At 50.8% G+C, this 27,938-nt stretch overlaps 8 protein-coding genes across 8 annotated transcripts; 3 read left to right on the forward strand and 5 right to left on the reverse strand.

The window, feature by feature from the left end:
* Positions 1-197: 197 nt before the first annotated feature.
* C8Q69DRAFT_449012 (putative endocytosis protein end4) lies at positions 198-4,799 on the reverse strand. Its single transcript, XM_028629334.1, has 12 exons — positions 4,546-4,799; positions 4,445-4,491; positions 4,366-4,383; positions 4,233-4,308; positions 4,009-4,166; positions 3,855-3,935; positions 3,709-3,766; positions 3,465-3,649; positions 2,365-3,413; positions 2,158-2,307; positions 890-2,104; positions 198-736 (listed from the first exon to the last, which is right to left on the reverse strand). Exons 1-12 carry the CDS (start codon positions 4,593-4,595, stop codon positions 650-652), a joined length of 3,174 nt encoding a protein of 1,057 aa, XP_028488515.1. The 5' UTR covers positions 4,596-4,799; the 3' UTR covers positions 198-649.
* Positions 4,800-4,921: 122 nt separating this feature from the next.
* C8Q69DRAFT_449014 (PH domain-containing protein) lies at positions 4,922-8,089 on the reverse strand. Its single transcript, XM_028629335.1, has 2 exons — positions 7,408-8,089; positions 4,922-7,355 (listed from the first exon to the last, which is right to left on the reverse strand). The coding sequence occupies exons 1-2, from the start codon at positions 7,878-7,880 to the stop codon at positions 5,399-5,401; spliced, it is 2,430 nt and encodes an 809-aa protein (XP_028488516.1). The 5' UTR covers positions 7,881-8,089; the 3' UTR covers positions 4,922-5,398.
* Positions 8,090-8,197: 108 nt separating this feature from the next.
* On the reverse strand, positions 8,198-10,198 carry C8Q69DRAFT_449015 (putative transcription factor Rba50). The gene has a single exon (XM_028629336.1). It carries the CDS (start codon positions 10,095-10,097, stop codon positions 8,649-8,651), a length of 1,449 nt encoding a protein of 482 aa, XP_028488517.1. The 5' UTR covers positions 10,098-10,198; the 3' UTR covers positions 8,198-8,648.
* Positions 10,199-11,869: 1,671 nt separating this feature from the next.
* C8Q69DRAFT_439994 (hypothetical protein) lies at positions 11,870-14,148 on the forward strand (the record flags this gene model as incomplete). The annotated part of the gene is made up of 2 exons (XM_028628611.1): positions 11,870-13,665; positions 13,728-14,148. 2 exons carry the CDS (start codon positions 11,870-11,872, stop codon positions 14,146-14,148), a joined length of 2,217 nt encoding a protein of 738 aa, XP_028488518.1.
* A 914-nt stretch (positions 14,149-15,062) lies between these two features.
* Positions 15,063-16,912, forward strand: C8Q69DRAFT_2732 (interferon-related developmental regulator-domain-containing protein). The gene is made up of 2 exons (XM_028626821.1): positions 15,063-15,404; positions 15,504-16,912. Exons 1-2 carry the CDS (start codon positions 15,214-15,216, stop codon positions 16,741-16,743), a joined length of 1,431 nt encoding a protein of 476 aa, XP_028488519.1. The 5' UTR covers positions 15,063-15,213; the 3' UTR covers positions 16,744-16,912.
* A 517-nt stretch (positions 16,913-17,429) lies between these two features.
* C8Q69DRAFT_2725 (serum paraoxonase/arylesterase family protein) lies at positions 17,430-19,260 on the forward strand. The gene is made up of 2 exons (XM_028626813.1): positions 17,430-17,883; positions 18,042-19,260. The coding sequence occupies exons 1-2, from the start codon at positions 17,563-17,565 to the stop codon at positions 19,032-19,034; spliced, it is 1,314 nt and encodes a 437-aa protein (XP_028488520.1). The 5' UTR covers positions 17,430-17,562; the 3' UTR covers positions 19,035-19,260.
* C8Q69DRAFT_2787 (oxysterol binding protein) lies at positions 19,227-22,655 on the reverse strand. The gene is made up of 3 exons (XM_028626886.1): positions 22,435-22,655; positions 19,479-22,377; positions 19,227-19,412 (listed from the first exon to the last, which is right to left on the reverse strand). The coding sequence occupies exons 1-2, from the start codon at positions 22,468-22,470 to the stop codon at positions 19,486-19,488; spliced, it is 2,928 nt and encodes a 975-aa protein (XP_028488521.1). The 5' UTR covers positions 22,471-22,655; the 3' UTR covers positions 19,227-19,412; positions 19,479-19,485.
* A 637-nt stretch (positions 22,656-23,292) lies between these two features.
* C8Q69DRAFT_439998 (transcription elongation factor spt6) lies at positions 23,293-27,733 on the reverse strand (the record flags this gene model as incomplete). The annotated part of the gene is made up of 4 exons (XM_028628612.1): positions 23,293-23,543; positions 23,603-27,263; positions 27,334-27,503; positions 27,544-27,733. The coding sequence occupies 4 exons, from the start codon at positions 27,731-27,733 to the stop codon at positions 23,293-23,295; spliced, it is 4,272 nt and encodes a 1,423-aa protein (XP_028488522.1).
* Between the last annotated feature and the right edge of the window lie 205 nt (positions 27,734-27,938).

The following is a 27,938-nucleotide window of genomic DNA, read 5'->3' on the forward strand; positions in this document are numbered from 1 at the left end:
CATTTTCATGCACAACGGCCGAACTTTAAGTAGTTGACATCTTTCAGGGATGGAGGAACATGATGAAAGCGCTCTGAACCTCCGAATGGAAGGAAAAGTAAGATAGATAGATAAATATAGATATTTCTATCGAGTCTACATCACACGTGTATGGTTCTGAAACAACAGTTCTGTCCATAACTAGAATGTGGATGTCCTTATGTTAGGGTAGAGATGAGTTCGATTCGTGATTTGAACTGTTCTAACACCATTCTTTCTCTACTAGTCTTGTGTGCCACTCTGGGTGTGATCCTGCGCCGGCAATCGTCAAGTTTAATCAAGAGGCTTGAATCAAAATATAACGACTTGCAAAGCTAAGTATTTCATTATTGAGATATAATGGTACTTTGCCAATCAGATGTAGGCAGCCTTATGAGAACCGTGGACCGATACTACGGCGATCACGGACTGAGTGACCGAGGAATGTGATAAGAAAACAAGATGAACAGAATAAGGAGATGGCATCGGGAACTGAACCACGTACGGAAGGAAAATATATACTGCGTCGCTAGAACCGTTCTACTCAAACTAAGCTAGAGATTCACAGGACCAGACAAGGACCGGACTGTGCGTTGTGCACAATACAGATAACGTGATCTGAACGTTTATTTTACTCCTCCTGGTAAGAGATCTTGCGCATTTCTCCCAGCCTCTGTCGGGCCCTGGCCAAATTGTTTTCGAGCTGGAGAATTTCGACCTGCAGAGGATATTAGCTCTAGCTGTACAGCAAACCTAGTGGCTGCCGATTGAGGAATTACAGGTTTGGTCTCAAATGAGAACAAACCAGCTCTGGCCGTGAACACTCGGAAATAATACACAAAGGATCTGCAGTAGAGATCAAGGTACGTACCTGCTGCTCCATTTCTCGTACTTTGAATTCGTGACTGCTGAGCTTCGTGTAATCGACAACTTCAGTCTCGTCTCGGCTCTTTTCAGCTATTATGTCCTGAACTTGTCGAACCAGACTTCTGCAGGCAGCCCCGACAGCCTTGCTTGCGGTCTCCAGACGGTCCTGAGTCTTACTCATAAACGTAGCCTTGACTCGGCTAGCAGCAACAAGCTGCGCCGTGCTCGCTGCCACATCGTTACTGGCAACAATCAGCTGTTCTGGTGAATTGCGTCCTGAAATAACACCATCGGCAGTTTCGATGAGGGTATTTGTGGAGGACGCCACAGCTTTCGCAGCTGATATGAGACCCTCCGTCCATCTGTTATTCTTCTTATAGAATGCTGTCCTTGACGAGCTCCCGCGGCCTTCTTTGACGATCTCCTGTTGTGATGCTGTGGCAGCTTTGATAAGTTCGGCGATTGCATTGGTGACAGCGATGGCAGCTTCGAGGATAACATCGTTGATCCGTAGTTCGTATGTCGAGTATCCATCGCGCGGCTTTTTCTTTAGTTTAGCCAAGCGCTCTGCAGCAGCGTCAATAGCATCCGCGGCCTTCGTAAGCTCCTTGTCTACCAGATCGCCTAGATCACCAGATGTGCTGATCTTGCTGCTCTTCGGAGTGAAAGTGTCGGCTAACTTAGAAAGTGCTTGAAGGTCCTTCTGGACTTCTAAGTTGTTGTTGATGACCACATCGGTTTTCTGTAGAGGCTCCATTCCTTCGAGGCGGAAGGATTGCAAGCCACGGAAGAACCGCACAGTAGCTTGAGCAGCTTTGCGAGCAGCACCAATAAGTTGATCCGCGCTTTTCTCATCCGTCGCGAAACGAGTCAGACCTTTGGTGTTGCTGAGGACATCCGCAACTGAACCGGAAAATATAGACACCGTGCGGATGATCTCAGAGTGAGCACTGTTCGGGCCGTCTGCTATGAAGTTGTTGAAAGCGGTGGAGAACTCAGTAGCCGATGCAGATGCCTTCTCGATTTGAGACAGTACGTATGGTGCAGACGCGTTCTGGTTACCGGCCTGCATTGTAGAGTCCAGCTCATAGAGAGCGTCATCTACACGCTGCACACCACTCTGAAGGACTGAATCAATCATGTCATTGACCTTAGAAACAGTACTCAGTAATACGCTGTCAATTTGCGTATCAAGTGCATGATCGGCGTCTCCCTGGCTCTATTGACTGTCAGTTGCGTTCTTTTGAGTCGATCCTTGACCGTAGAACAGACCAATTTCAGTTCCTCCAACTCCATCAGAGCTTGTTCCATTCCAGACTTGTAAACCTCTATCTCTTCGTCTTTCTCGCGCAAAGCAATCTCACGGTCAGTGTCTTGTTCCCCGTGTCGCGCTGATAGCTCTTCAAGAGCACGAGTTTTGTTCTAATAGACACCCTTGTAAGCATATGTAGTAAAACAAAAATCGGAACATAGGCTTACGCGTAGAGCCTCTTCCAGGTCAGCCATTTCCCTGTTGTATTTCGCCAACATAGAAGATAGTTCCGAGCCCTTTGCACGTTCTGCATTCTCTGCTCGCTCGATAGCGAACCTTAATTCTCGCTTCAGCTTCTCAACCTCTTCTTTGTTGTTTCCACTGAGCCGATCCCTCTCATGTAAAGCACGGTCTCTCTCTCTGATCATATCTGCCAGTTCGAGGTTCTTAGTCTTCATCTCTCGCTCAAGCTTCTCGCGCCTGTCAATGGCTTCTTGTGCAGAGGCTGCTTTCAGTTTCAGGTTCTTTGTTGTTTGTAGAAGATCAAGGTGCTCCTGGCGTAGTTTGGAGTACAGCTTGGCTAGAGCTTCGTATTTCGTACGCCAAGTATTCACTTGTTCCTGCAGAGCTCTTATCTGATCATCTTTGGATGCCATTTGTAAATTGAAGTTGGAGTTGAACTGGTTCAACTGCTCCTCCAAATCCTTCATGCGCTTATCGTACTGCTGTAACATCAATTGATCCCGTTCATATTGCGCTCGCGCATTGAGGTTTTCACGTTCCAATTCAGCCAGCGCACCCTGGGTCTGCGCCTGGTACTGGTCTCGTAGTAGCTGTTCCTGCGCTAAGCGCTGCTGCTCAGCCTGCAAACGTTGTTGTTCTTCGAAATCGCGCTGAGCTTGTTGCTGAGCCAGGAGCTGTTGCCGTTGCTGTTCCTCCCATTGCTGTTGCAATCGTCGTTGCTCAGCTTCGTACTCTTCTTGTTGACGCTTGGCTTCATTTGTCCAGAAATCGTTAATCGGTTCCGGATCAGCCGCGGATAGCTTCGGTGGCGGAGATTGTTCACGCTCGACTTCTTTCGTTGGTCTCTTTGGGAGGGCAGGACGTTCGTCGTCTTCGGCCAACAGATTTGGGGGATCCTGAGGAAGTTTAGGTATGGTTATTAAGCTGGTAAGATAACGCAAGTTAGAGCATTCGTAATAGAATCGGACGAGTCGATAATGTTGAGCGTTGTAACGGTTACGCAGTGGTTCGAGTGCCTCGTCATCTCCCGTAGCTGTTGATGAGTTAGTGCCGAGCATGACGAGCCAAGGGGTCAGCTTCATACTAGTATGCATAGCCCTTAACATGCTTGTTATAAACTTGTAGATGCCATAGCTTTCCTGTACAAGTGGGACAAGTGCAGATATCCTGCATTCATTATTGGTACCGCTTTGGAAGTGAGAGAATATCAATTTTTGGAAAGCATCGATCTGATCTTGTAAGGTCATGAGATCAGTGATTGTCTCGTAACTAGGAGGAGGTCAGCTATAAGCAAAAATGTAAGTCGAGAGAGGATCGCGCCAACTAACCCTTCATTGGGATCGTTGATTGTCTTCAAACTGATATACTCCTCATACTCAAAGAGCCCTGGGTACGTTAGCAATACTCAAGAAATGGGTCGAAAGTGAGATTTGAGTGAGAATACAATGTCACAGTTGATGGGATTTTAACCTACCGTTGAATTCCGGATGATGGCGGTGAAATGCCAGTTTTGACTCCAGGAAGAAAACATATTCTCTGATCAATGGTCCATAGCCTGTTCACCATAGTTATTACCAACGAGTCAGTCCCAAGCTGGCAGGGGAGGGATTCAGCTATGAAGTACACACCTCTAATGCCCTCACCAGCCACACCCCTTGTTAGACTGTCGAGCCAGTTCACATGGCTTTGCGCCTCTCGAACGACTATAGGATGCCCCTCTTGCAGCACTTTATGTATGGTTATCAGGGCTTTGAATGTCTGAACTTCGTCGGCAAGAATGGGCTGTCTAAAGGATGAAAAGAACAATCAGTGGGTTGTGGAAAAGTAAATCAGGGAACACCAAAGAGCTTACACTTTCATACCCGCCCAGAAAGACGCTGACGATTTATGGTCCCATGTATAGACGATACAACTCCGGACATGTTTCCCTGAACGAGTCGGTTAATTCTCAATACTTATTTCATCTGAAGATAAGTAATACATACTTTTTGGAGCAGTCTCCTCTGTTATATCGCTTGGTTAACAGAGCCTCCGTTGGCTAAGCGTTTGAGATAGATATCTTACCGATACTGGTGGCTTTGCGAATATTGATAGCAAGATCCGCCTCCGTTCTGCGAAATAGGGTTAGTCAGGCAGCCGAATGAAAGAACTCGATCGTATTTCACCTGCTCATATCGACGTTGCGTGTTACTGCAGCGTTGTATCCGTAAGACATCTTGTGTGTTCAAGCTTCCCGTGAAAGCCCGGGCAACATCGAAGTGGGAGAAGCCCCACGAGTCAAGCGGTACTGCCAGAAGATGCACGATACTATCTATCTCAGTTGAAAGCAGAGGGTGAAGATAATTGATCTGGAGATTTGGACGCCACGATGTCCTATGGTGATACTTATACCATAGGTGACCTGGAGCGATGTGGTTGGCGTCGGTGCCTGTCGCATTGCGTCTCCCTAACTCACCGCTTTTACATCTGGTCTTGGCATTTAATTCTGCCGAAGTATGTAGATGCTAAGGCGGTCAGACAGCATTCGTAGGAACTTCGGCACCGTCTAATGCTCAAGTAGCAGGTGTTTTGCGAAATTGCCACGGTTCGAAAAAAGAAAAAGAAAACAAAATATCAGCGTCTGCGATAATCCTACATCACAGCTCCACAGTTCACAGGCCATTTGTTTATAAAACTATAGCTGTTACGGGATATTCTCCAAATAGTATCGATTGAATACCGATGGACTACTCGCATAGTCATAAAAAGGTATTGACAGTTCTCTAGCATAGAAATGACGCGTTTCTTCTTACGTTGGGATGAGAATAAGCAGTATTAGCTGGAATAGCAAGGGTCGGAGATACCATATCGAAGGACTTGTTCCACAGTATGTACGTGGTAACTAGGTACCTAGGTACCTAAGTACCTAATCCCCATGTTTCTCAAGGCTTTTCACGAACCAAAGGTCTCGACTTAATTATGTCGAATATCTGATCGAGCGTTATGCTCCCATTCGAGATGACTCTCATCCTAGAGCAGTTAGTGATCGTCATCTTGATCTTCTTCGGCTGCATTTCCACCAGAGGTCAGAAAGACCGGTGAGGACTCTGTTCCTGGCATCGGAAGATCACATCCCAGCATAGGTCTTTCATCGGCAGGTTCAGATCCCTTGCGTGGCTGTGGTATAGGTTGTTTATCTCCAGAGGCGGTATTGTCAGGCATGTCTGCTTTTCTTATGTTTTCTTTTGCCACCAGCCCTTTCCAACTCCAACTTCGAGGCGTGCTAGTAGCTGATCTCAGAAATCTTATGCCCTGGTACCTTTCTCGCAAGGAGGTGGAAGAGCGTGATGGCAGGAACTCAAATGTGTTACGTCGCCTGGATAGTTCGCCGGCTGCAGGTGTTGCAAAGGTGGTCTCAACCTCGGACGTTGAGAGGCTTAATCTATGTTGTCTGGAAGTCTGTGAGCGCGCCGACAGCCCGCTTTTATCCCCCTTATCTCCGGATAGCACTGAAGTAACTCGAGGAACGTCATCGTCGTTCGGCGTGTCACGCTGGCATGGAGGGTCAGGTGAAACAGGTGTATTCATAGATAGAACCTGTTGTGTAACTGTAGTCTCTTTGCATCCTTGCTTCGCGAATCCTTCTCTTCGAGAAACATCAGGTATCCCGGTGTGTTCAGCATCAGCAGCAGCAGCAGCAGCATCAGTGGTGCCTGGTGAATCTGGCTTATAGAAGAAAACGGAGGGACCGGGAAGTTGCGAAGGGGGGTTGTCCATCATACTTGCAGTAGAAGAACGTATGTCGCTGTTGTCCCGAGGTTCTAGATGCGTTGACACCAGACCACTTTGCGTACCTGATGGGTCGTTCAAAGGGTCGGTAGGTCCGGATGTATTCGCCACCAGAGCGTGTCCAATATCGAGACTACCGGCAGGAGTACTCTCGGAGTCAAAACGTTTATCATCGGTGACAGCTCCCATGCTCCCCTGGGCATTAGTCTCCTTATCTGTCTGAAAGTTTCTAGTTTGCCATATCCCTCCGCGGAATGGACAAGAACTAGTGTCGAAGAACGGTATATCCTCCCAGAAAGGAAGTACAATGGTCTCGGAGATGACTTCTCTTATCCTGTTCTCAATGGCGCGAAGAACGACTCCGTAGGTGATTTGTCTTGTGCCAAATATTGGCTCAATAGACATTATCACCGTTGGCATCGTTTCGAATGCAAACCAGATGCGATTACTCGGGGGTGGTTTCAGCCTCAGAAGGCAGTGACCATCGACACGGTTAAGTACTACCGCGAGAACGAGGTCGACTTCTCTTGACTTGAATCTAGTGCCCAAGTCAATGTGAACGGTTGCTGATACTTCTAAGCGGAAATTGCCCGTGTAGCTAAAGTCCACTCCCACGATACAATCCCCGTCCAAGGTCAGCTCTCGCAGCCTTGGATTATTGATGAACGGAGCTCCATCTCCCATATTCACTTTCCTTACGGCAAGCTTTGTGATGAAATTAGGAGTCTTGGCTCGCGAGATCTTCTTGGCTATCTTCCTCTTCACTGATTCCTCCATTTCTGGCGTTCTATATAACGCAAGGAATAGTCTTCCCAAAATGGCATTAATCCAGCGCGTTGATTGCTGTTCCTCTGACGAATATAGACGCTGAAGTAGATCGATGATATGCCTAGCGTCATAGCTCAGATACGAAGGCGAGAGGCCTGCTGAACCTGGCATCTTTTCTTTGTTCCTCAGCATGGCAAAATAGAGGTCCTCTTTTTCCGAGAGATTCTCCGAGAAAATGTAGAATGGGCGCGATGGCGTGTGCGAAGCCGATGTGGGATCAGGCCTGCGAGTCAGACGTATTGCATTTCTCTTCGCCCAAAGCTCCTCCTCAGGTATATCCGCTCCACCGGAATAGATACTGACATTATGATGAGCCAGAGATATGATATATCGAACATCTATCTGCTGGGTATCGTCATAAAGCATAAGATGGCCGTGCCTGTTCAAATATGAATATTGTCTCTGATCGGCGGGATGGTAGCTGCACTCACCTCAAGACGACGAAGAACAAGTCGTTTGCCCTCTTCTCGATTTTGTCTGTGGTCTTCGCCCGTTTCAAATTCGAGTTCTGACTCCGACTGAAGAGAGTACTGTACATTGTCTGATAAACACTCGCACTTTCTGCGGCTGTTGGCTCTCCTGCGGGCGCTGGCCGCACGGGGGCCTTTGCATTGAACCAAGTGGGTGTGTACTCTCGACACACAGTAAAGTATCCAGCAGCAACATCAGATTCATGAGACCGTCGAAACTTCTCCTCCAGGCTGTCAGTAACAGTCCTCAGACTGTTTTCGTCGTCCCCGGGGAACTCCAGGCCATCGTTTCTCCGGTCATTCGCATCCTGTGTCGACTGTGCTGGGCATGGGAGCGTAAGATATGCGTGTAGAGCAATCAAAGCAAAAAGGAGTGGTATAAAGGTAAGTCCGCCAAGGAGATATACGAAAAGAAAGCTGCTAAGCGAACCCATGGAGGGCCATCTACTGCGTGACGCAGATCATTGGAACCTCGACGAGTGCTCCATGGGCAGTTGCGGTGTGTGGCAGTGAAAGAACGTGACAATACGGTCTCAATCCAACATACAGAGAAGAAGATACGCATGTGCGTTGGTCACAGAAAAGAGATCATAGCCTAGCGGTCTATCTATTAATAAGGCGGTATCTCCAAAGGGTCGCTGCTATCCAGAATGTCTCCATATCGTAACATGACGATGGTTCGCCGATCATCTCTCTCCATGGAACAACATTGTTCCGCCTTCCGAAGACGACAACAACAAAAGCCTCAAGAAGGCGTTCAATAATGGACCTCGATGCGTATTTGCCTTTTTACACGAGTAAAGGGCTCATTATAATTCACTCTGTGATACTATTGCTCTTACAATTATACTAAAAGAGGGTTGTTCTATACTCATTGCCTCTCAAGTCTTTGAAGGCCATCCTTCGCATCATAACTTCATAGCCAGTGCAAGGATCCCCCATATCGCCATTCAAATCAAATTATGTGCACACTCATGGAAGGGATCAGTAAGCAATCTCAGGCCCATCTTAATGCGCAGAGTCATGCCACATGAAGTAGCAAAGGCTCTGCCAATCGTGGCAAAAGTGAGTTTCATGGCACCACGTTGGGCCTTGTTTTTCTATGTAGCTAACCGGGAGAAGTCATTAAGCTCGTTAAATATAACCAACCGCCCGACATGACCATGCATGGGTTGAATGTCCATTATGAGCATGTCTGTAACCTACCGAGAGCGAACGCTACCTTCTCTAGGCAGCCCACGGTCTCCCCCACCCCCTAGTCGCCACAGCCAGACACCTTCAAGGGCCCATGCCTTGGCGCTAGCATGCCTTCCAATACCTCCATTGCTGCTAAGCCCCTTGTCCGTTGCTCCCGAGCCAGACTCGCACCCATCGGCCTCGGTGAGCATACCAGCTACGACAGCCTCCTTCTCTATGACATCCCACAATCCCTCAACAAGGGTGCTGCCCCTCTCACCAAACTCGCCCTTGCCTAACCTGAACAGAATACGTCCGATAACTTGCCAGGCAATACAGCGCTGCGCAGGGACGGTGGAGCGACTGAGGATCCCAAGTTCTGGTATCGTGTAACCTGCTGCTTGAGGATCCAAAGAATGGTGGTGTAGCCCCAGAGACGTTGGAAGAGACAAGGATGTGGATGGGGAGAGGACAGTTCCTAGCAGGGAGAATCGAAGAGCGGAAGGGGAAACTGACGTTGCGGTACTGGCAGGGTGATAGGCAGAAGCAGCCTCCGGATCCTCGGGATCCATCGACGGAGGCTGCATCCAGGAGAGCGCTGAAGGATCGTGAGGGGTATCAGGGAAATAGTGAGATTGGAGATCGGCGAGGAAGGATGGAGAAGACGGGTCGAGGTTCGGCATTGGGCTTTGGCGTGGCGGCGGAGCGGGAAAATGGATATTCACAGACGGCAACTCAGATGCAGCATGCAAGTCGTCTGGCAGACGTGGAGGCGGCAAGTCTTCGTTTAAGGTACCATCCTTCACAGCAGACGGTGATCCATCGAAACCTGACGACGTAGATGGCCTCGGAGGCAGAAATTCTGTAGAGGATTCTTCTGTAGGTTTCCTGGAAGCGTCAGAGCCACTAAGCTCCGCCGATCTAGAGGGATGCCCCGATATCTCCAGCCCTTTCTCTGGATGCAGCTTGTCGGTAGCGGTCAGTTCACGAGGGGCATCTTCAGCAGCCGATTGTTCATCGAGATTCGCCCTTTTGAGTAGCCTTTCAATGAGCGAGGGGCTAAGCCCTGAGAGAAGCTCTGAGCGTTCCTTTTCAATTTGCGCGGGGCTCATGGACGCCAACTTCCGTCTATTCTCCTCATCAATCGACCTCTTTTCCTCAGCTATCGAAGAGCGATCAGTATGTGTTGTCTTCAACTCGCCATCACCAACAGGCCGTGCTGAACCCTGACTAGCCACATCAGCCTGTGCAGTCATCCTCTGTTTGAACGCAGATGGCTTCGTGCGCCTCCTATGGGCAGGAAACCCATTGGAGGCTGATGGGGGTTTAGGCGCTGGCGGTGCGGCAGTAGGCGTACGCTCCATGATGTCGCCGATAAGATCGAGCGATGGCCCGGCCGGGGGCTGAACGACGGCAGGATCGCCATCTCCATCATCAGGGAGGTCGATGACGAAACGTTCGCCGCGAAACGCCATGACGATTTCCCAACTGCAAAGAATGGAAGAAGAAAAAAGAAGAAGAAGAAAAAAAAAGAAGGATGATGGAAGACGAGAGGAAGATGGGACTTTGAATGGGGCGATGCGGCTCAAAAGACTAAACGTGCATTGCAGTGCTTTACTAACTTATTTGGGCCTAGTCTGAGAAATCGGTACTAGTCTTATCTTGGACTAGTGGTAACTTCTTAATTCCTCGGTAAGTCAATTACCATATGGTATATTATTATTTACGAGTACCTAGGTAGAGACATCATTATTCTATATTACCTGATTTCACCTGGCTCGTACGATTTGAAAGTAGCTTTTTGTAGGCAACATGAAGACTGCAGTATAGTACCGTGGACATAAGACTAAACAAAAGAAGCAAAGGGGGTTGCAGCCCGCGGGGGAAATCGGGTACCCTCGGCCGTATTACGAGTATATCTATAAAGAAGATCACAATGATGATGATAATGGTGGTAGTGGTGGTGAAGATCTTGGGGAATTGGTTCAGCGACGTTAGCCTGCCAGTCAAAATAATTACGAATACTTTAGCCTGTACGAAGTCAATGTTACAGGTGGGGTAATGAAGCACGCACTCCATGTTCTCGAGGTGTTAATCAAATGTAACCTAGTCCATGGCTGGACACTCGACACCTGTTAGGTACCTAAGATAGTGTATCATTCTATAGCCGGCCTGATGACAAGGTGCGTTCTCTGTCATTAAGGATAGGATAGATAATACCATAGTAACGAAAGGTCGAGTGGAAATGCAGAGTACCATAGAGCAGTCAACTAAGTGCTCTAACTAACTACCTGTTAGTTAGTTAACTGAGTGTATCACGTAAGGCCTGCCAGTCAATCCATCATTGGCCGGGAGACTCAAGGGATGAAATACGACAGATCAAGAAATCCAGCAAGACGACACGCAGACTAGACTAACTACTACTACTACTTGAGACGATGCAGACTTATTATTGTTGGCATAGACAGAAGAACCTGTTAGATGCTGAACAGTCGACTTTCTTGAGCAGACAGACGGTCATCAATCAGTTAAGTACATACATAGTACATGACGCCAGAGTATGGAATTCGATTAGATGAGTAGTAACTAGATCATTAGTTAGATCCCGACTAGCATCACTGCCTACTATGACCTGGAATAACTATCAGCAAGCATCTGCAATGTTTGTCTTTGGTTTGGACGGATAAGATTTTCTGTTCGCCCCCCCTTTGTCTCATACTTCTTGGACTACCGCCTTTTCCCTTCTTTTCTTGTTCTCGGTTTTCTCTTCCTTTCTTTCTTTCTTACTCTCTTATCTGACTTCCCTCTGGCTGCTTGTCTCCCAAAAGCCGGTCGCCGTAGCGGTACTCCCGCCGTTTCCCTTTTTCTCTTTTCCCCCTCTCATCCCGGTTTCCCGTCCGTGTCTAATAAATACCTACATGCTATACGTATAATCGTCAACTCATTTTTTCCCAGCATTCGCTTTCTCCCCTTTTCCCTCGCCCTCCCCGCCCATTTCGCGATAACCACTTGGGGACCACGTCAACACCTGCTCTGTCAGCCGTGCGCTCCTACGAACTCAACCCTTGACGTAGAGAAACGAGTGGTAAACGAAATCTGCGATCTGGGCCTGTTGCACTGCTGTTGACGCGACCGGCAAGGGAGGAGCAGAGCGAGCTGGCCTACTTGACGAGTTGGTCTGCAGGTTGCGGTGACCGTGCTGCTGGGACATCGACTCAGTCGATGTGACGGTCTCGAGACTTCCATCATGTCGACGGATCCTCCTGGACCTGCCTTGGCCGCGAAAGAGGAGGAAGAGACGTCTCTTGTGTCGGCCGACTCTCGTGAAGCGGAGGACGATGCGCCCAAGGCCAGCAGCACCCCGGCGTTGGAAGGCAGAGACACCCGTGCCCGGCGCGCTTCGGCCACGACGCCTGCGTCCGCGCGACGAACACGCAGGAAGAAGGACGACGACGACAAGAAAGCAGAGCCAGGGAAGGAATCCAAGCCCAGAAGCCGGCGACCGCGTGAGAAGTCGACTGCCGCTACGTCCAACTCGAGTTCGCGCAAGAAGCCTAAGCTGGAGCATCCTCCAGACCGGCAGTCGACAGGGCCCGATCTCGTGACTCCAGCTCCCCCACCCGACGCCCAGCCGCCGCAGCCGCCGCAGCTTTCGTCGCACGCGGAGTCTCCCCAAAGAGGAAATCATGAAGCTATTCCCGACCGTCCGCCCAATGTTTCCGCTCCCGCTCCCGCTCCTGTTCCCACCTTCGATCCTCCGTCGTATCCCATGGCGCAGTCTCTTCCGCCGCCTCAACCACCGCTGCCACCACAGCGCTCGAGTGGACAGAATTATGATCCCATCCGGTCCGCCTTCGAGAATCCTTCTCCCGCTCCCCCTCCGGCCATGACCCCGACTCCCAGTCACACTCCTGCTATCCCCTCGCATAGTTCCTTCAGTCCTCCTGCCCATACCATGTCGCCTGGGACGGCCTTCAGGGCGAGCGCGTCACCCGCAATCTCCAGCATCATCGACCCCCCGGTCCCGGCAGCCTCAGTCCAACAGCAATCGCAACCCATATACCCACAGGTGTCTAAAACGTCCCCCATGCAAAAGCCATCTACTATGCCCTCTCCACGCACCGCGCATGTCTCTTCGGCGCCATCTTCTCTACCGGTTTCCTCCCCGAACCTAGTCCACCCTCAACAAGAGCAGCAGCACCTCCAGCAACAACATCAGTATCAATCTCAACAGCAACCACAGCAGTCATCCCTTCAGAAATCACAGCCGCAGGAATCTCCTTTACTACAGCAACCAGTCACCGTTGATATTGAAATGAACGATACTACTCAGTCGGCTGCGTCCAAATTTACAGCGCCGTCTAAAAAAGAGAAGGGGGCATCCAATGGACTACCGTCCAACGCACAGTCGCCAAAGCCATCACGCACGACCAAAGATGCGCCGCCGCCTCTTCCTCAGGGCTCTGGGCTCATTTCAGGTGCGCTCTTCGGAGTCGACGGTAGTACTGCTGCCTCAGGTTCACTGAAGACGGCGCCGAATATTATTTTACACATACCCCTACATGGCCAGAGCAATAAGGTGATTAATTTTGCTCGTATGGCCGAAGAACAGTACGGCTTTGCTGCGCTCCATCCGCGACTCGCGGCCCAGCGTGAGCGTCTGGCGCGCGTTGCGGCCGCCAGTGCTGCGCTAGAGAAAACAGAAAAGGTTGCCAAGGGTATCTCGGCTGGTGAGAGTGCGGAGGAGGACCTCAGCGTGGACGCTGAGCCAGACAGTGACTTGGATGCTGATGTCTCTATGGAGACGGGTGTTGGGCTCACAGCAGGGGGAAATACTGCAGGTAGTGAAACAGCCCTCGGTATGACAGCGGACGGCAAGAAGAAGCGCACCCGCAAGAAGAAGATCGAGGATTATGATAGGGACGATCCTTTTGTCGACGACAGCGAGCTGGCCTGGCAGGAACATGCCGCGGCAAGCAAGGACGGATTTTTTGTTTACAGTGGGCCTCTCGTCCCAGAAGGAGAGAAGATTCAAGTGGAAAGGTATTGCGGTTTTTGCGTCTTCCGCCTGTCTAACAAAGTTCTCCTTGCTAACTTAACAACAGAGCCGACGGGACAATCAGACGAGGTCGAGGTCGAGGTCGTGGGTCGGGCCGTGGTCGAAGCTCAAGTCATCACCAGCCGCCTCTTGCATCTGCAATACCCATCTCTCAAGAGACCGGGCTCCCAGTACGAGGGCCGGGGTCTCGTGGCGGCACCACAACCAGGAAGCCTCGCGTCACAAAGGCTGCTCGCATTCAAATGGAGCAGGAGAAGCAAGAGCGCGAACGGATGGGCCTCGCTGTCTCCCACGAGGGAAGAGGCCGTGGAGGCTACAATCGAGGCGGCGGTTCTAGTAGCCGAGGTGGACGGGGTGGTTCGAACGCCGCCGCTGGGATGGTTGGTCTTGCTCCTGCACCGGCTCCGGGAACCACGCCTGGGCCACCACCCGCATTTCCTCCGGGGCAAGGGATTATCATGAGATGAGATAACACCCTCATTTGTATACGCTTCTGGAGAAGCCTTTAATACTTGAGTCGCACACCTTTCTTTTTCCACTTGAAACTGAGCGGTGGGATGATACCCAGGGGTCTGATCCCTGATCCCTATGCCGTTGGGTGTCATGGCGCACCGGAGTTGTTTTTCTTTATCCATGCTGTGGGGTCATTTCATCCAAGAGATGCCGCACAGGTTCAGCAGCTGGCAGTAGCCGGTTAGTTGTCCGTGTCGTTTTACATCTGAGCCCACGGATAGAAGGTGCTTGTGTTGCCACCATTGTCTCTTTTGTCTCAGTATCACAAAAATGTCTGGATTGCAGTTTGTTATTATAGGTACCTGGCGGAGTTCTGCTGTTAGCATCTGTGTCATTGCGATAAAGCCTGCGGTTTATGTTTGATTGGCCATGTGGTTACTACGCAAGGAGACGGGAACGAAAGGGTTCCTCTCTATTAGTGGAACGAGCACTGAATACAAGATGTTTATATGCTATATGCCCCAACTAGCTATCTAGTGATCTAGAACGAATGTTACTTGGTGGAGCTGGAAAAGTTTTCACTCTCTGGTATAGTAGTTAACTATCCAAGTTAACTATCATATCATATCATATCATACCTAATTATTATCGATGACATAACCCCTCACCGCCCCGTGATCCTCCGCAGCCAACCAGAAAGGACCATTTTCCGTCCACCCAAGAGATTATCCTCCTGGTTACCTGATTATTCTCGTTCTTCCCGTCTTTCTCCATCATCCCCTTCAACGATCTCTTTTGATTTCATCGCGTCAACAAGGCTCATTCATGTCTCTCCTGATGGAAAGCTGTATCCTTTCTTATTTTCAGAAGATATACGGAGTTACCATACCTGTCGGATAGCACCGATCATACGTGCCTGTGGTGGTTACTATCAGACAGCACGCAACAACTCGAACGGGTCTCCCTTTTTACCCCTCTTTTTCTTTCTTCTCCGAAATCCTATTCCTTGAGGCGCACAGTCAACTGCCTCCTTTCTCTCATTGCTGTTCACCTCTCGCGCAGAGGCTCCATATCCCACCATGCATGATCTACGTCGCCAAGCGCTTTCGAGCGGCAAAACAGTCTCGCGAAAGGCGATGTCTAGAGAAGCCTCCCGTACCACTTCCCGCGCGAGCTCCGCGCATAATTCGCCCTCGTCATCTCGCAACGCGAGCAGACAACCATCAGATGACGATGATATCGGCAGCCAAAGTGATGATACTGCCTGGAGGTAGGTTTCCCCAATCGACACTCCTCATCTATGTTCCTGCGACTTGCAATAAGATGATGTCATCGTCCTCGCGTCAGAGTCTAACGAGTCGGTTTACAGCACCGCCTCCCTGGATGATCTGGCAGATAATCCAGACAGTGGTAATGAGCAGTGGGCCGAAGAGCTCGCGGATCGCATTCAGGAGATCCTAGACCGCAAGCGGAGCAGTGTCCAGGGTCGGGAAGAAGCATTGTCGGCCTACTGTCGCCTCTTAAAGTACCACTTTGCCGCGGAAGAAATCAGAGGCAACATTTCTGATTTGCTGGCCGCCTTTAGTCGCAGCGTGAAATACGAGTCCAGTGTTCGGGAGACGACTCTTGCGCTCAGAGCTATTGAGTTGCTCACGGTCACTTCTTTGGATGAGACCATCTACGAGAATGTTGAGCCATTGCTCACGCGCACCATTCGGGACTCAACGTCTAACTCTGTCAAGGCTGCTGCTATACACTGTCTCGGAACATGCACGTTCTTTGGTGGTGCTGGAGAGGACGGTCATCTAGAACAGATGACGTTCTTCTTGGATATCGTTGCGTCCGATGGTCAGTCCATCGGTGCCATTGATGATGCAACCAGTGTCACTGCTGCACTTCAAGAGTGGGGCTTCCTTGCAACAGAGATCGAAGACTTGGAGGAAGAAAGTGAGGAAGCTGTTAGTATCTTCATCGATCAGTTGGGCAGTAGCGAACCAGGGGTTCAGATCGCCGCCGGAGAGAACATTGCTCTGCTTTACGAGAAGAGCTATACACCGCAGGAGGATGACGATGACGAAGAGGAGGACTCGCAGAGCGACTCCGGCCTGCCTTCCAACGACAACAACGACAACGTCGACGAACCGAAACTGGTCAAGCGCTACAATGCCTATCACAACACCCCCGAGCTTGAACGTCAGCTCCAGTCTTTGGCCTCGGTGTCTAGCAAGCGTATAAACAAAAAGGATAGAAAGAGTCTGCACAATAATTTCACTTCTATCCTCACCACTGTGGAGAACCCACGTCGCGGGCCGATGTATAGCACAGCAATCGATCAAGATACGAACCGACATTACGGTAGTAAACGCACCATTAAAATTGGTCGCGAGGGTATTATGAGCATCGATCGCTGGTGGAAGTGGATTCGTCTCGCCACGCTTCGCCGTATATTCCAGGGCGGCTTTACTGAACATTACTACCAGGGGAACCGTGCCGTTCTCGATAGCTTGCCGGTCATAATGCGGGTCACCACGCAGCTGGAACGTCATAGCACCAAGAGAACTAACAAGGATAGGGGCCGTTTGCGCACGTGGGAAGCTGAGGAAGAATAATCATAAATCCAGCGGGGCATATGTCGCATACAATTTTACTAAGTGTCTCCCAAGAGGACGCCCTCAAAAGGAAAACCTGCTCAACGCAATTTTCTTTCTTTTTCTTTCTTACATTACTTTTCATTTCTCTTTCTTTTTTCTCCACAATTTCACAATACAATGTATTTTTATCGACCACCGTGTTGTAAAGGCCATGTCATAATATAGGGCTTAGAATTCAGCTGGCCCTGCAGATGATATAGGATGGTTATTATAGCTCTATTGCAGCTGCAGCCCGTGGATTAAATGTGCTTTATTCCTCTCAAGGCGCTACTTTAACCTACTTTACATTCTTTATATGTTAGATAAGCCGACATGGGAATATGTTTTAACCTTCGTTCTGGCAGATTCAGCAGTATCACTTCCAGACGAGTGTGATCTTAGCACAATGAATGCAGAAAGTCAGTTGCGGATAATTCAACAACCGGTACTTACTGGAATAGCCGAGCACAGGACGACGACGACCTTCCCGATGGACCTACACGATGGCCATGCAGATCCACGGCTGAGATAACTACCGCCAATTCGTACGTGTTCGGCTGTAATGAGGCCCTGGAGTGAGCTACCCCGTTACCTCCTGAGCTGTTACCCCGGATTCTCCATACCCCGCTATTTAGCTACCTGCGAAGCTCTGGAGGGCCTTCCAGTCTCATTCCCTCCCCTCCTTTCAGCCATCGCAGCCACTGTTGGCATCGGTTCAGAGCATCGACAGATCTACGCATTAATTCCGTCGTGAAAACAAGACGAGCTACCGGGGCGCTTCCTGGTAACAAGAGTGGCATGGCTCTGAACGCCTTGCTCCTGGCCCTGCTCACCGTCCTGCTTGCAGTAACGTACGGACCAGTAAGCCATTATCTGACTGTCATTGGCGCCTGGAGACATCCGTCGCGCAGGGTGCTTGCAACAGACAGTGATCTAGTCAAAATCGAGGATACCATCATCTGTGAAGATCTGCATCTCTATCATCCGACCAACACGCTGTTTTCCGCGTGTGAGGATGACTTCCACCGGAGATTTGGTTGGTTTCCCCCTCTGGGTAACTTCGAGAATCCACCTCAGTCAACAGAAGGGGGTGGTTCTATCCATATCATCGATCCTGAGGTATGTTCTCGGAGGAGGGATGGTCATGCTGGCGTTTGAATGAAACGGTCACTGTGATTCGAGCGGCACGGATTGCCTATATACGGTAGCTTTGCAGCTCAGAAGATTGAACCCAGGCTAACGGAAATGCAAAACCGAACTGCAATATTGGCCTACAGACCAAGGTTTCCGCTCGTCTCGAATTTGAAAACTTCTCAGGCCCCCTTGTAACCCATGGCATTGATGTCGTGGCAGCTGATCCCAGTCGGCCGGATCACTCCGTCTATATCTTCGCGGTTAATCACCTTCCAAATCCTGACCTTTTCCGGAGTCGTCAGGATACGACTACCCCCAAGGCGCGGTCCCAAATAGAACTCTTCTACCACGTTCTCGGCTCGAAGTCAGTCAGACATGTGCGTTCAATATGGCATCCGCTGATCAGGACGCCTAACGACATCTATGCTGAAAATGCAACCTCTTTCTACGTCACAAACGACCACTTCTACCGAGACGGACTCCTTCGGCACATTGAAGATGTACTCCCTCTAGCTAGATGGTCCACGGCAATTCATGTACAGATCGAACACGAGACTGTCTCGGCCCAGTCGTGTGACCAGGCCCCCGATGTGAAAGCAGGCATAGCTCTAACAGACATATTCAACAACAATGGGCTAGGGCATGGCCAAACGCATGATGAATGCCTTGTCACGAGTGCCGCGGGAGGCCTGCTATACCTCGGTCAGGCCTTGAACGGCCAAATAACTATCCGAGAAGTGATTCCTCTCGACTCTGTGGTTGACAACCCGAGTTATTTCTCGGATCCATTTGTCTCGCTCTCTGATGGCAGCAGTGACGCAAGCGGCTATATCGTCCCGGGACTTCCAAGAGCAGTGGACCTGCCTCTTCATAAAAGGGACCCCTCAGCTCAAGATGGCGCTCTGGTATGGCATGTAAAACCGTCCTCTGGTGCTCTCACGAATGCCAGCATCTCATCTGGTACAGGATGGGAAGCACGGATCCTGTTCGAAGATGACGGATCTATAATCCGTACAGCCAGTGCCGCTGTATTGGTGCCTATTGATCCAAAACGAGAAGGGGGAAGAAAAAGAGGCTGGCTTTTCGTAACGGGATTCCTGTCGGAGAATATAATTGCTGTCAAGGTTGACCTGTGAAGAGGGCCATGAGTAACTGGAGAGACTTTAGGCGAGGGTTTTAAGATCGGTCGCAAAACGTTTACTTCTATGTGACGTGCTGGCGTAACAATAAACCTTCTGCTCACGAAGAGACGGCCAGGTCACTTTCTACATCGAACCGACAAAGATTCGAAGTGAGTTACGCAGATCAGTCCCAGGAATTCGCAAAACATACCAGCCACTTCTATCAGATGGCAATACAGTATAGGAGAAAGAAACATATAAGACAATGTCTTTAGATATCTTCATTTCTTATCTTTCCGTGTCCAAAATCGAGATCTCGTGGAGAGTATAGGCGTCTTCCTAGATTCGGAGCTGAATCTAGAAGTGAAGAACATATCTATGGCCTTAGCCGCTCTTATATGTATAACACCAATTAGCCTGCCAACTGCAGGTACAGTACAAGCAAAGTGAGCATCAGACATTACATTCAGACCTCGAACACTGGGACTACTCCCTTCCACTCATTCCTGGCCCTTTCGTCCCAGTATCCGTCCCTGCCGGTCTTCAGCCTCCAGACCGCTTCGTTGCCGTCCAGCCCATCAACTCGGGTGAACCATCTGGGCTTCCACTCATCGCCACGATCTTCCATATCGCGTCTCCGTGCGCGCTGTTTGTCTTCCAAGCGAACTTTCAGCTCCTCTGCTCTATCCAGATCCCCTTCTTCAAGTGCACGTTGATCTGGGCGGAGGCGGGAATCTGTTGCCGGGAGCCTTCCCTTCTCGATCGGCGTTATTTCGTTGAGCGAGGCAGCAAACGCCGTGAGGCCATAGTGTTTAGGGGCATGTTCGACAAGTGGACCGGCCGACCATATGGCCTTCTTGGTGGTAGCACCACGCTCTGTCAATACAAGGCTAGAAGGCCAGGAGCCAGTCAGGCCGAGAGGGAGCTCCTCGCCGTGAGGAGATAAAGCTTTCACACTGACTTCCTCGCTGCGACCTGAGAACATGCCACCCGCTTTGAATGTCGACACGGTTTTTTGACCGGTGGTCTCATTGACGACAGACATTTCACCAACTGGTTCTACGTACTTTTCACCTGCAATAATGTTACGGAGGAAGCAGGTTGCCGGAGTCCAGCTGAAACGGTCGCCGCTCGAATGCAGTATTAGTCTGATCTTGCCCTCAGTGATTATTTCGGCTGATTTACCCCAGAACTTCTGCGTCGGCATTGGTGACTGTGCAAGACTCCAGTCTTTTGTCTCTGCTTGGTAGGCGAGCTGCACAGGACGGTGAGACACTTTCTCAGCAATGAAGCGGAAGCCGCGATCCTCACGGATAAGCTCATATGTCTCTCCCAACATGGGATTGAAGGGCTTGCGAATCGCGCGCTCCTTCACTCGATTATTCGATAATGAGGCCAGGGCAAAGGCGGTCACGTATAGTAGGCGTTCGAGTCCATCGCTACAATTAGCAGCCGTGTCCAATAGGTTCGAATATTCGAGATTTTCCGCAGCACGCTGGAGCAATGATAAGGGCTCGTTGGCAGAAACCGGCATCGAAATCTGTGACAAATCCTTCCCTACATTTTTCCGCAGAAAGCCAATGAGACTCGGAGGAAGGACTGTAGGTGCTGGTATATTTGTCCTTCGTTTCACGCTATTCAGAGGTAAAGGTGCAAGGGACTTTGGCTTTGCAGGGAACAGGGATGACAGATGGTCAAGTTTGGAGCCATTTGGAGCATCGATATCGTCCACTTCGCTACCAGACAGTGAGTCGTTATCGGCCATGTTCTCGTCTCCGCTCTTTCCTGCCTCGTCTTCACTGTCTCGCTGTATGGTTAGAAGAGGAGAGACTTCACCACCGTCCGTGGCGTCAAAAAATTCCTGTGAGATATCCGACTCCATACTCATCCGTGACTGCGCCACGAGACTGGCAGGGTTTCGTCGCTGTTTGCTCTGCTCCAACAGAACCGTAAACTCCGCAACCACGTCGTCGAGGTCTCGAAGCACGGCCATGAGATTGTCATGGATCGGGTTCTCATGGTCAGATTGACTGGCAATGCTCCTGGGCTTTCTCTCGCCGGTGACGGAAGCAGAATCAGACACTGGCGTCGGGACAGCGAGCTGGGACGTCGCTACATTGCGCTTAGGTGCCACCTGAGCATTGTTGCTAGGTTTGCGTTTCCAGAATGACCGCCTCTCCTTTGAATCAAGGTAGTCTTCGCCGCCGTTCGTCTCCGAAGATCCAGGATGCGGGCTGGGCGAGCGATTCCGGGGTCGCTCACCGGGGGAAACCACTGCCGTATTCGAATACTTGGGGTCGGTGTCTTTTGCCAACCGTCTCACAGCATCCCTTGTTCCTGATAGCTTGCTCACCAGATTCTCCGCCTGCATCCATTCGCGTTCCTCAGCGGCACTAATCGGCGCCTTGTACGATGCGCGGGAAGGCACACGAAGCAGGTGATCAGATTGTCTTTCTTCACTTGCTGGCTTGGACGCTTTTTCCAGAGCACGTTTCCAGGAGGAGAAGTCCTGGTCGTTACTAGCACGGAGATGCCAGATCTCAGCTCCAGAGTCAATAGAGATCTCCCGTGTCTCTGCGTTCGCAGCCACTGCTGCTAAAGTAAGTGGAATAGCGCCGCGCAAAGCGGACGAGTTACGGTTATGGTAGTAGGACAACGTAGAAGTTGCGAAGTCCAGGGAGAAGAACCTCCTAGCCCAGCCCTGATGTCGCTTCCGTCGCCGCTTATGAAGGATTCCAGTATGAACTGTGGCGGGGAAGGGATTGTCGGAATCTGCACTCTGGGGTGGGCGTTTAGTATTTCCCCCTGGCACCGAGCGGCCCCAGGACCGGGTATGTCTCAAGGACTCTATCGATTCACCCGCCACCGATTTGGCCCCTGGCGGCCCGTTGGAACTAGCACCGGCTAGAGCTTGTGAATGATGCACATGGTGGGCGGATTGAGGTGGTGTCGCCGTTGGATACGTGAGCAAGACGAAGGTGGCCGTCTTGGAGATCTGTTTGGAGAAGGTGTTGTCGAACACCAGGGCATAGTTCCCTCCTTCGTCCGTTGGCACATCATAAGTCCCTTGAGATATTTTATCCGCTTCGCATTTTCCAATCCATTGAATGGGTTTTAATCCAATAGCTGTGAGCTTTTCCACCACTGACGACACGTTCTGGCGCGGACCTGCGCTGGACATGGCAGGCGTTTCGTTTCCGTCGCTGCTGTGTGCACCGGAAACGGGGAGGTGCGGCGTCTGACCAGCAGCATGGCCAGGATGCTTGAAGATGCCGAAGTTGAGCGACTTCTTATGAGGCTGGATACTCCAGGAAATTGTATGCTCCGCCTTGACGTGAACCCAGCGTACCAGGTAGGACTATCCCCGCGGTCAGAATCGCCCTCTCCGGCCACGCAGCTACTCTCGTTGACGTACCTTGCTGTGTATCTCGAGCTCTTCCATGCCAGCCATGGCGCAAATCGGCCGTCACGTTCTTTGAAGATGCCGTTGCTGAATTGGCAGCAGCTGTCCTCCGAGGAGCAGCTGGCAAGCTTAGGGGGAGTTCACGTACCAACTAGTAAACGTCGTCGCTGGACCAACGCGGTGGATGCAGGGCTGACTGTCCACGAAGCGCTGAGGCTAGCGACGAGGGTCATGGATAGAGATGAACGCAATGGGATTCCTGGTAGTGCCACTGTCGCAGATGGCGGGGATCGTGATACGAAGCTGAACTGGTAAGCCTGACTGACTCCGGGCGGTAACTAACGGCGACAAACCTCGGCCCGTGACGGAGGCTAAAATCACGGACTATCTTAAGAGTATATGATTATGGACTGTGGACTATGGACTATGGACTGCATGGCACATGCATGCCCTTGCTTGCGATCGTCTCGCGCGAGTCATCCAGATCTCTAGCTCAAGACGGTGTTTGGCTATACCTCGTCCTCGTCCGCCCAGGATACATGATTGTCATACGCACATCGACAGATGGTGTTTTTAAGAGAATCATGAACTGTTCTGATCCCTTTTTTTTTTCCAGGCTCAATAGCAATGCGTCCCAAACACTGGAACAAGACTATCTGCAATCACATGAAAGTGGGGAAAGGCCTCAGAGCACTCATACATCGCCAGTTGCTGAAAAGGAGCTGCGCCTAAAGAGAGAACACGGTATATGCCCTTCCATGAAATACCATCAAGAGAATTAGAAATAGCAAAAGCAAAACAAAACAGGTTAGAGTACAGGACAGCTCGTGTCAGTCTCCTTCACCGCTCGGTGTAGGGTTTCACAAACATCTACCGTCGTTTCCCGGCCTGCATGTTCGTGAACAACAACTTGAAGCCATTACACAACGCTCGCATATCTGGATAAGGGTTCCGCTGCAGCTCATAGCCCTGCGGGATCACCTTGACGGGCCAGCTGTGTAGCATCGCATTCTGGCCGGCCTTGAAGCAGAGATAGAAGTAGCCGGGATATTTCGGGTTGATGCAGAAGGCGTAGACGGATCGCTTTGGGTTCGCTTCAGTATACGTGGTCAACCAGCGCTCTGTCGCTCACACGTTAGTATTTGGAGACTCCCTGGATAGAACACTGTGGATGACTCACCAGTGTCGCTCTTGCTCCCACTCTGGTACTTTTCGTGCAGCATCATCTCGTCAACCTTCTTCGCCATAGCCTTGACATGGTTCACGATCAACTCATCGAGATCACTGTAGGTATAGCGACCACCAATCTTGAGCGTCCGGCCGACTGAGAACTCGTTTTCTTTGTCCAGTTCCAGGACATCTATATGTTGGTAGATTCCATCAGAAACCTTCCAGGTGACAGCCAAATGGTCTGGGCCCTTGGACGAGGGCCGGATCACAACATCCCCGCGACTCTGGGTACCCAGGAACTCCTCCGCCTGCGCTGCATTGAATGGGCGAAAAAGTGGATGTTTGATGACACGCATCACCCGGCCGCCGACCTGGGTCTTCTCCTCCATCAGTTCCTTATCCTGCTGTTCCTGGCGGTCGTCCCACTCCCCTCGCATATGATCCATGGGCTTGCGGTAGGGCCGGCTGACTTGCTCTTCACGAAGCGATACATTGGCTGTGAAGTTCTTCCGGTTGAGATACAGAATCTTCGCCTGCACTGTCTGGTGAACTGAGAATAAGCTCTTAACCGGCACATCATATCGATCCGTGAGCTCCATCTCTGGAACCAATGCGTCAATGCCACAGTCTAGCTTCCCGTCGATATGATCGTCTGTGATCCTCTTAATGGATATAGGCACCACCATCCCCTCAGCAAGCGTGCTCGAGGTCTCGCCGGTAAACATGGTGAAGATATCATCGGTGCTTAAGAAAACGAACTGTTTTCGCAGTTCTTCGTACGGTTGTTGCAACTCAGCCCTGATAGTCTCCAAGGTAGCCCGCTTTCGCTGATTGAGATTTTTCTCGAGTTGCTCCGCATACTCCTCGAGAATAAGATCGTTGACTCGGTCCTGGGCCTCTTCCTTGAACAATTTCCGAACAATAGCTCCGGGACCGTTCTCGTCTGTTTCCGCCTTGATATCCTCTTCGTCAAGCTCGAGAGCATCCGCAGCCATCTTCCGGGCGATATCGTAGTCTTCTGGGTGTACACGCGTGTTGTCTAGTGGATCCGCATCGTTGTCGGCATTTTCGTAGTCGATGTAAAGGAAGCTGGCACAGTTATTCCAAACTTTAACCCCCATTGCTGGGTACTGCGCGTTGACGCCGAGAAGCTCTACGCGCCCGTTCACAACCCCACCGTTCATGTTAATGATCTTCAACAGATGCTCAGCTTTTCGAGGGCCGAGACCACAAATGTACGGAAGCAGGTTGGCGGCGGACGTATCGCTAACCGCTTCATTGATATCGACGCCCACGAGATTAACCATGTCAATCAGAGCACTTTCCAGTTGCTTGATCAGAAGCTCCTGAGATACAAGCTGTTGGCCGGGTTTAAACTGGATGGAGATGATATCCCGACCCAGGGAAGCATATTCCTTCAGAGGACTCTGGAGATAATGCGCCAGCGCGACGCAGTAATGTGTTAGGGGGGTGAATCCAGGATGCTCTAATCTCGCTCGATCACTGTGTTGATACAATCGGGCGACCTCATCATTGACAATAACAACCTCCAAGCGATCACTCACTTCTTCGTCGCGGTCGTCAGTGTAGGAAGCCCCACGGAGATCACTTTTGTCGATGAGATCGGTAAGTTGTCTGTACAACTTCCGTGTCTCTGGCGAGAAACCTGAGATTCCAATAACGTCAGGCTTCCTTCTTTGAACGAGCTCCACAAAGGCCTCCACATCTTTCCCGTCGGAAATGTTGCGGTCTTTGTCGCCAACAGAGAGGTCGGTGAACTTCCCATTTTCGAGTACACGGCCGTCTTCCTCAACCCAAGCCCAGTTAATTGGATCCTTACCGATGATACCAGATCCATTTGACAAGGCCAGAACGCGAGGCACCGTACCAAGTACCATACCCTTGGGTTTATATGGGGCCTGGTCCAACCGCAACGAGAAAGCTTCTCGGCATTCCTTCGCAACGTGAATCTCGCATTCCTGCCGAATATTCTCCTTCACGCTACGGCTCATCAGCTTCTCTAACTTGGACAGGGCTGCATCAAGCACGCTCCGTCGCTCCCTGTTCCAGGCATCGGCGATCTCGCTGAAGTTATCAGATTCGATATCGGAGTAGAGGCGTCGCCGGAAGTTGTCGAAGTTCTCAAAACGAACCTTCACCTCAACCAGACCCTCCTCTTCGGCTTTGAGCATTCGCAGGTACAGTTCTGGACGCCGGGCAATATCACTAAGTTGCTGGTTCCGCAGGTATTTGAACTCGTAGTACGGATGTTGCTCATCAATCCGACGGAGACCTTTCTCGGTGCGGAAACACTCAACGACTCCATTCATATAGTAGGCCTGCCTGATCACCTTGCGCATCTTTGGGCTCATCACCAGTTCCTCGGCGAACATAGTCTTTGCAGCTTTTAGAGCATGGGACGAATTGGTGAAGTCAGAATCAAGCATACTGTCAGCCATTTCCTCGGGGCGCTCGCTAGGGTCTTCGGTGTACTGCCGTCGGCCTTCCTTGAGTGCATTCTGAGCGAAGGCATCCGCTGAGATACCGAACGCTCGAACCAGCCCGTAGGCCTTACTGTTCCTAACACGTTCGAAAAAGGTCTTGGCTGTAGTCTTCCGCCGCTGGGCACCTTCACCGTTCGCCCGCGTTCCATTCTCCGTCACGGCCATGTCCTTCAGCTGCGACGAGTACTGAAAATGGATATGATCTTGTAGATCCTGGAGCTCTTCCATGGTCACTGCCGCCGGAAGCATCTCCTCAAAGACACTATCCTGCACGTTAAACAGACTCTGGAGATTATCATACGTCTTCTGCACAGCATTTCGCTTGTCGATCAGAGCTTTGAATTTCAAGTCGTAGTCAAAGATGTCCCATAGATCCGTCATATTCAACAGCTTCTCGGCCTTGATCGTATATTGAGGAGCGTCTGGATTGGACGGATCTGGTGTTACTGGTACCTTGGCAGCATGAATCAGATAGTCTTTGCGGTGTTGAAAGATGAACGGAACCTCCCAGTCATCGGTCGTCATAAACTCCAGAACTTTAGCAATAGAACGCTGAAACGGCTCTCGCAACTCGGGTTCGATACGTTTTTTAAGCAGCATCAGATTTGAGATCCAGACTGCCTCCTCCCGGAATTGCTCTTCGCTGAGGACCACGTGGCGATACGGCTTCCGTGCGAGTTGATGCCGTTCGGGCTCATCCTGCAGACGGATCTCATTGTCTTCCTCCGTCAACATCTTCTCCGCTAGCTGCGACGGCTCGAAGACGTCTTTCAGGTCGAGATGCTTTTCCTCGTCTTCCTCTTGCTCTTCCTCCTCCTCTTCCATCTCGAGCGCGAATTGATACTCGTTTCCATCGCCGAAGGCCATGCGCATGTCCTCAAGAGCATTTTCGTCTAATCCTGTTGCGTCGGTAACACCGGGTCCGGACACACCCCTCCTCGCAGGACGCGCCACCTCCTCATCTTCACGTCCAACCTGACCTTCTTCGTCGGAGAAGACATCCTCCTCGATGAAGTCACCCATGTCATCATGCATGCCCCTCCGACCATGGCCAGGCCTTCCGTAGTCTACCTCTTCCTCTTCGTCGGACTTGAAGATATCGTCTATTCCCTGGGAGGGCTGACGATCCCGATCCTTGTGGCCGCGTTTCAGACGTTTGAATTTAGACTATAGCAGGGAGACCCCGTATAAATCAGCTCTGTTCAGATAGAATCGAAGCATTCGCACATAGGCCTACCTCTGTCGCGGCTGGAGCCTGGAACTCGGGGTTGTGCTCTCCGATCAGGTACAGATCTTCCTCGTCCAGATGCTCGTCTTCTCGCTCCCGTTCTTCTCGTCGACGTTTCCTTTTCTCCCGTCTGCTGCGGGTACGTTCCTCGATCTCTTCATCCTCGTCGACAATGAAACCTTCGCGGACCTTGAGCAGTAGCTCATTAGCAGGATGAACATGCAGTGGAGGGTTTCAGGGGCGGTACTGCGCGGGCGGCTTCTTCATCATCCTCGTCCTCTTCTTCATCACTGGAATCATCGTAGCGGCCGTTCGTTCCGGCACCCTCTTTGACCTCTTCATCGAAGGACTCTTCGTTGTCCTCCTCGTCCAGCAAGGCTTCGCCTTCTATGAGGTCGTGCGTACTCATGGTAACGGGCAAGGAAGGGGAAACCAAGGGATAAAAGAGAATGAAACCAAAGGGGGAACGAGAGAAATCAAATGAGATATGATGGAGAGTCGGCAGTGGCTGGATGGAGGCAGGACGAGGTTGAAATGAAGAGGCGCGTCCGGACAGTTCTAATTATTAGTTTGAAGCTGCTCTGGTCTTTTGCAGAGGCGCGCTTTCCCGTGGC

The sequence above is a fragment of the Paecilomyces variotii genome (genome assembly GCF_004022145.1).
Source record: "Paecilomyces variotii strain CBS 101075 chromosome Unknown C8Q69scaffold_1, whole genome shotgun sequence".
Taxonomy (NCBI): domain Eukaryota; kingdom Fungi; phylum Ascomycota; class Eurotiomycetes; order Eurotiales; family Thermoascaceae; genus Paecilomyces; species Paecilomyces variotii.

Bases quoted from the DNA above. Each gene is read 5' to 3' on its own strand.
- C8Q69DRAFT_449012 (XM_028629334.1), bottom strand. From the start codon at position 4,595: ATGTCTTACGGATACAACGCTGCAGTAACACGCAACGTCGATATGAGC. The intron at 3,936-4,008 runs GTGTGTACTTCA...TATGGTGAACAG, and splicing joins GGCTGGTGAGGGCATTAGAG to GCTATGGACCATTGATCAGA. The intron at 2,308-2,364 runs GTAAGCCTATGT...GGTGTCTATTAG, and splicing joins ACCTGGAAGAGGCTCTACGC to AACAAAACTCGTGCTCTTGA.
- C8Q69DRAFT_449014 (XM_028629335.1), bottom strand. From the start codon at position 7,880: ATGGGTTCGCTTAGCAGCTTTCTTTTCGTATATCTCCTTGGCGGACTT. The intron at 7,356-7,407 runs GTGAGTGCAGCT...ATATTTGAACAG, and splicing joins TTGTTCTTCGTCGTCTTGAG to GCACGGCCATCTTATGCTTT.
- C8Q69DRAFT_449015 (XM_028629336.1), bottom strand. From the start codon at position 10,097: ATGGCGTTTCGCGGCGAACGTTTCGTCATCGACCTCCCTGATGATGGA.
- C8Q69DRAFT_2732 (XM_028626821.1), top strand. From the start codon at position 15,214: ATGCATGATCTACGTCGCCAAGCGCTTTCGAGCGGCAAAACAGTCTCG. The intron at 15,405-15,503 runs GTAGGTTTCCCC...GTCGGTTTACAG, and splicing joins AGTGATGATACTGCCTGGAG to CACCGCCTCCCTGGATGATC.
- C8Q69DRAFT_2725 (XM_028626813.1), top strand. From the start codon at position 17,563: ATGGCTCTGAACGCCTTGCTCCTGGCCCTGCTCACCGTCCTGCTTGCA. The intron at 17,884-18,041 runs GTATGTTCTCGG...ATTGGCCTACAG, and splicing joins TCCATATCATCGATCCTGAG to ACCAAGGTTTCCGCTCGTCT.
- C8Q69DRAFT_2787 (XM_028626886.1), bottom strand. From the start codon at position 22,470: ATGGCTGGCATGGAAGAGCTCGAGATACACAGCAAG. The intron at 22,378-22,434 runs GTACGTCAACGA...CCGCGGGGATAG, and splicing joins AGCTCGAGATACACAGCAAG to TCCTACCTGGTACGCTGGGT.